The 6519-nt window shown below is 52.4% G+C and overlaps 2 protein-coding genes across 2 annotated transcripts; both read left to right on the top strand.

The window, feature by feature from the left end:
- Positions 1–216: 216 nt before the first annotated feature.
- On the top strand, positions 217–1314 carry TEOVI_000460800 (EF-hand domain pair/EF-hand domain/EF hand, putative; the record flags this gene model as incomplete). Its single annotated transcript, XM_067227360.1, has 1 exon — positions 217–1314. One exon carries the CDS (start codon positions 217–219, stop codon positions 1312–1314), a length of 1098 nt encoding a protein of 365 aa, XP_067083461.1.
- Positions 1315–1725: 411 nt separating this feature from the next.
- Positions 1726–4332, top strand: TEOVI_000460700 (exoribonuclease 2, putative; the record flags this gene model as incomplete). The annotated part of the gene is made up of 1 exon (XM_067227359.1): positions 1726–4332. The coding sequence occupies one exon, from the start codon at positions 1726–1728 to the stop codon at positions 4330–4332; it is 2607 nt and encodes an 868-aa protein (XP_067083460.1).
- Positions 4333–6519: the final 2187 nt, after the last annotated feature.

Here is a 6519-nt window from a genome sequence, read left to right as displayed (position 1 = left end):
CATTGATTATTTACCTCTGCCATTTGGAACGGTCAGGCCATAATGTTCGACTCGCTCTCCTTAACCCCCCCCCCTCCCCCACCTGCAGTCAGTCGGTGCCATGTTCGCCGTTGAGCGAAACTGATTTTTTTTAAGGTGAGTGGTGTTAACCTCTATTTTCGTGCCCTTTGTCTCCAATCCCACACTGTCTCTGCTGTCTATTTAGGAAGCCAACGAATGGGTTGTCTCCCTTCAGACGATTTGGGGCCGTTTGTTTCAGACCATGTTGATGTTAACGAGGCGGAGCCTGTTCCCCTGAGTGATGAGGACCTCGATCTACTTGTGCGGTACTCCCTTCTCCCCACTGATGTCGTGAGAGAAGCGTGGGCCGTCTTCAACCACTACCGTGTAGTAGAGTGCCTCCGGGCCCAGCAGCGCCATTACGCTATGACAGGTCATTTACCACAGAAGTCAACGGTGTCCATGTCAGCGAGGCCGTTTCCGGTGGCGGAATGTGGTGGGAAGCTCTTCACAACTCCGGTTAGGGCCGCCAGTGGCGATTGCAACGCGGTGAAAGAGGAGGAGAAGGCTCCAGTTAGTCCGAGAGATTGTGTGACCGGTGAAAATTCAGAATGCAGAAAGGAGGAAGTGGAGGTGGCGGTTTTGGGCGCGGAAGGCCTCCGGCAATTCTTTGAGGATACCGGAGCGCCGATCCCCACGCTTGAGGTGACTTCCTTTCTTCGGCGGATGTCACAGCCCCCTGTAGAGTACTTGCTGTACCAGCGTGCACTGGAAGAGAAACTGACTGGCGCTGCAGCAGCTGCTGCACCTCCCAGAGAGGAATCGCCAGGGGTTGGCCAAAGAAAAAAGTCTCCACAAACTGATCAATCGAAGCACAACAAAGGCCAAAGTGTAGGGCGTGGTCAACGACCGAATAACAACACGAAATCGCTGAATATTCTCGTTGATGACCACATCGACCTGTTGGAGGAACAGAGGGGTTCTGGAGGGGAAACGGTGACATTTCCGCTTTTCCTCTACATCTTGTCGAATGCTGAGTTGGGAAAAAATTTCACCGCTGATGTCCGCGAGAGTGAAATAAATACCTTGTTTCGGACATTAGACGTGGATGGTGATGGCGTTGTTTCCGTGGACGATATCCAACGGCTACTGGAAGAGCGGTGCTCACTTGGAGACACGTTGTATGAGGACCGTGACATTCGGTACCTGCGAGGAATGAACCTAACTGAGCTGAAGGCTGCGCTGCGGGAGTGCGATGTTGACGAGGACGGGGCGGTGAGACTAAACGACTTTCGCTCAGTTTTGAGTTCGTGAGCTATACACAGCATTAGTTTCCTAGAGTATATGCAATTACCGGAGATCTCCAATTACCCTTACATATATATATATTATTTTTTCGACTCCTTTGTGAGTGGAAAAATTATGTGTAGGGTAGCAGGAGCTGAACTAATGTATAGAACGTGGGTAAGAACATGGAAAGAAGGCAGTAACCGTCGTGAAAATGTTGTGCCGATGTGCACATTTGTGAGGCCTGATTTGTACTCGTCAGACGTGAGGGTCTACACCTCTGTTATACGCTGCGCTCACTCGCGTCCCCTATCTTATCCTTTATTTCTTTCACATCCGCATTCTTTCATTTTCGTTTCTTTTTTTATTTTGCATGATGTCTTGTTCACGATAATCAATGTTAACCACCAATTTATCGGGTGGAGGGTCTTTGCAGAAATGGGTGTCCCATTACTTCTCACTTGGTTAAGGCGACGGTTTGCGGCGTGTTTTCTCCCTAGCAACAGTAACGTGAGTGCCGACTGCTTGTACATCGATGTCAATGGACTGGTGTACCAGGCAGCCACCCTCGCTACTTCTGGTGGCGGGGACCCAGCAGACATCGAGGCAGCCATTCTGCGCAGACTGTTTGATCTCCTGGACGACATTGTGTTACGTCTCGTCCGGCCGCGCTCGCTGGTGTATCTGGCTGTTGATGGTATTTCACCCATGGGAAAACTCGCCCAACAGCGCTCACGACGACGACGGCGACGACGCCAGGACCCGCATTCACACGTTCGTACCACGGAATGGGACAGCAACAGCATCAGCGTTGGAACGTCTTTCATGTCATCTCTGACGGATGCACTGCACTTTTATTGCGCAAGTCGCGCGGAGCGCATAAATGTGGAGCGGCTTCGTGAGTATAAGCAACGTGACGTTGGGAAAGACGTTGCAAGCGCTGGTTTCCCAGCCAACGAGAAAGCAGCACCCTCGCTCATTACGTTTGTGTCAGATAACGTGTGGCGTCCCGGTGAGGGCGAGTCGAAGATCGCAGATGCCATACGGCGCTTTCGCTCGCAACCAAACTATGATCCAAACACCGCGCACGTCATTTGTAGTTCAGACACGGATGTGACTGTGTGTTCTCTGATACTACACGAACCTAACATTCATGTACTGCGCTATGAACATGTTTCAGCTAGCACCGCCAAAGGTGGCAACAATAACTGGCAAACCTACGCAGGCGACAGCTGGGCGTCCACATTCTTCAGTATCTACGCTTTCCGTGAAGAACTTCGACTAAGGCTCCGGATAGAGCAAACTCGTAGTAACACTATGTCGGCTGAGGAGCTGGAAAAACTCAACAAACAGTTTGAGGCTGCTCTTCATGACGTGGTGTTTGTGTTGCTCTTGTTTGGAAACGACTTTTTACCATCCGTCGGATGTCGAATTGAGGAGGGCTTTCTTGACAGTCTCCTGGAGATGCTCGCCACTGACTTCGTTACACGGGGACGATCTATCGTTGATCCAGTTACTAACACCATTCAATTCGATGCTGCACGATACGCCCTGGAGTCTCTCGCAGAGATGCGCAACGAGCGTTCGAGTGGGCTCCAAGTTGACAACGGTGCAGAAGGTGCCGCAGATTGGGGGTTCGTTAATGAACAATTTCTGCAGCGGAAGGCAGCAGAGGAGGCAGAGAAGGCGCCTTGGTGTTACGCCTATTGGACAATGCTGCAGTGGTCACTGCAAAACAGCGCTGGTGTCGTGGAGCACTGGGGTTGCTACTACCCCTATAGTACCGCGCCCCCGTTGCATCTGCTTCAAAAGTACTGCGGAACACTCTCATATGATGCCCTGATGGAGTTAGCGGAGAAGAGGAGCCGTAGGAAAGTTGGCCACCACAATCGGGCCCACGATGGGACTAACTCAGGCTCAGGGGAACGGGGGGTGAGGCTGCGGGGACCGGGGCCCACCGACGTACTGGTGCAGCTGCTCGTCCTTCTGCCTACTCGTAGTATCGCGCTGCTCCCAACTGCAGTGCGAAAGGGATATTCGGAAATTGAGCCCATTGTAGTTGCCCCTGTGGAGGAAATCGACTTTGCTGCAGTCCAAACGTGGTGCGCAACGAAACGGGGGTTGTTCACGGAGGAGGAACGCGTGCGGTTCGATGCGTACGCACTCGCCGCGAGTGACCATCTGGTTGCGGGCGACGTGCATGCAAAATGTGTTCGGGGAAACGAGATGCTTTTTGTCGCTGACTGGAATGCTGAGGAGCTTGCCGCGGAGTTGAGAGAACTCGAGGAAATAGTGCAAGGTGGGGGTGGCACCCGCAGTGACGGATCGTCCAGTAGCAAAAAGCAGACAGACACCCTAAACAGTGCAACCGGCGTTTTCACGTCTTTTTTCTCTGCGAGAAACGCAGGAAAGACATCGGCAGCGGTAGCAGCCTTACTTAGCGCCCCGAAATTCTCCAGAAATATCGGAGAGGGGGGCACCGGCAATGCCGACACTGTCACCACAAGCAGCGGCATCCCAAATATAAATGGCACCTCAAACAACACCGATAGAGATGTCTTACAGCAATCGATTGACGTCGACGTGCTGAGTGCCGCAAACTTCACCTTTCATACTGTTTCGACATCAGCACTAAAGGGTGAATCGATGGTTCGTCGGGTTGGTAACATCACTGGGGACACCTTCGAGTGTGGTTCGTACAGCGTCGGTCCGTTGTCGCGCAATCAGAAAACGATGCGCGTCAGATTGCGGTGGCGCGTTGCGTCCAGGCCGCCCCGAGACGCTGCACCATTTTTGCCGTATTTGCTTTCAGGCTTGAAGCCCCGGCAGAAAAGTGCAGAAGGTGATGGAACCGCCGGAAAGGAGGGGGTGAAGCGCCCCCGGTCGGAGGTAGCCAAATCGGCGGGGGATGATGACGCCAAGAAGAATGTTTTCGACGACTTCACACAGCAAACAATGTTACACGATACCTTGCAGGAGAAAAAAGAGGCCCTGCGACGCCGTCTGGAGGCACTTCAGGGGGGAAATGCCACCCTGGGGACCTAATTTCACGATTTTCTCCTCTCTTACCATGTGCTCATTTCTTTTATCCGTTGCCATCATCGCTTCCGGGCATGACAGGAGGAAGGGGTACAACGCGGTGTTAACTATAGTCTGAGCTTCGCCCTCTGAGTTGCTGCACCCTAAGGGTTTTCCCTTATTCTAGTTACATGGTCTTTTTTTCCTTCTCGTTGCTCTTCGGCTTCCGTAATCATATCTCCACCGCAACACGCTGGAGGGATTTTGTGTGGTTTATGGGAAGTAAACAAAAAAAGAGAAAGATAAGGAATAGTGCTAGTGTTACTTTTTTCTTTTTGTAAAGGAAAATTACTAAACAAGGGGGAAAATAAAGGCTGTCTGCACGCTGGTATATTCGTCTTCCAGCATACGCATACGTATCCAATTTGATTTCATCCTCCATCATCACCCCTCCATTACAAAATGCCGCTATACAATATCACTATTCATCCGCTGAAGCTTGCTGCGCACTTCTGCAAACAGGGTTGTTCATACGTTGTCGTTGTTAACCGTAAGGGGGTGGAGCTGGCGACAAAACCCGCCATGTGTACCGTTGCCGATGAGGTGGCCTTCAGCACACCGGCGGAACTGAACCAGACCCGGACATTTCAACTTGCCTTCGACTCACCCAAGGACCGACGTATGATCCAGTTTGCTATGTACGACGTTACCAATCCGAAGCATAGCATAAGGATCACAGGATTTGAAATCCCACTTGCGGGGATGTGCAGTGTGCTTGCCGGTGAGTCCATATGCGAAAGGAAGGCTGTCTCCTTCCGCATTTCTGGAAGGCCGGGGCGGTTGGACGTCATTTTCCGCATGCACCCCACTACGAGCCCCGTACCCCCTCTGACGTTGTATGCGGGGCCGGCAACAGGTTCTGGAGGAAGCAGCCCACCAGTGGAAACAGTTCGCCTCCCCGCGCGCACCGTGGAGGTGCTTAAGAAGGTTGGTGTACTACCAAAAGATGTGGAAGAAGTTGAGGTGGACGCTGTCATCGCCCAGGAGGTTGTTGTGCGCACTTCCATGTTGTTTCCCAGTGAGGCCGAACTGCGTGAACGTGTGATGACGCTCGAACGTGAGGTAGCCCAACAGGAGTATAGCGTGCGGTATGCTTCAAAGGACAGTGTGTCTTCAGGTTCGGCCGCTTGTGTTGCGCTGCGTAGCGAGCTTCAATACTGGAAGGACACTGTAGAAAGAGTGAATCTACAGTCAGCGCAAGAAACAGGGATTGCGTTGTTGCTTAAAGCTGGTGAAGAGGGTGAACACGACGACGGCAGTCGCGCCCTCATAGCCGATGTTGAAGGGCAACTGGAGGAGGCGAGGAGAGAGCTAAAGACCATAGAAAGATCCCAGAATGATGAAGAGTTGAACACGAAATTAATTCCACTTCTCGGGCAGGTGGAGCAGTTGGAGGAGCTACTGGAACACCTCCGGAAGGAAGTACATGTACCACCCAAGACTGCGGGATCTAGTGAGAAAGCTGACGTCGTAGATCAGTGGGAACAACTTGCGCGCGAATTATTCGACAAGGAGCTGATGGTTGAACAACTTATGCACACAGTTCTTACACTCAACCAACTTCAGTTTGAACCATATCCTGCCGCAATTGAGATGGGCGCTGTTGGGGATACGCCATGTGAACTACAGTTCGTGCGTGACAACAAGAGACAGTTGAAGAACCTTCCTCAGGTCCCCACTCCTAAGCAAGCCACCGATCTCGCAGCAGCCTCCGGCGGTCCCACCAGTGACAACCTGCTGAACGATCTCTTCGGTTGTCCATCTCCCCCAAAACCAGTTCCACAACCGACGGTACAGGCCGACGAGGTGACATCACAACCGCACTTCGAAAGAGAAAACGGGGGGCTTCCAGGCGCACCATCTGTTTTTTCTAGCGGTGTGGCCCCAATTTGGGGGCAAAAGCCAGTGGGGGCACCCCCCCAAGATGACGCTATGCAACCAGCGGCCACGGCAAACACTCTAGACACCACCGATGGCAAGGTCGGCGACAGCATGGCGTTCGAAAAGAAAACAACTGAACCGCAAATTATGGTCTCCGCCGGTCTTGCTGCAGCCGCCGCATCACCACCTGACACCCAAAACGGACAGCAGCTATCATTCCCATTTGACTCGAAGCAGCAGGGTCCAACACAGGGACAGCAGCAACCATTCCCA

This window comes from Trypanosoma equiperdum (genome assembly GCF_001457755.1).
Source record: "Trypanosoma equiperdum strain OVI genome assembly, contig: ctg_938, whole genome shotgun sequence".
Taxonomy (NCBI): Eukaryota; Euglenozoa; class Kinetoplastea; order Trypanosomatida; family Trypanosomatidae; genus Trypanosoma; species Trypanosoma equiperdum.
This window is presented reverse-complemented; position numbering and strand designations above follow the sequence as displayed.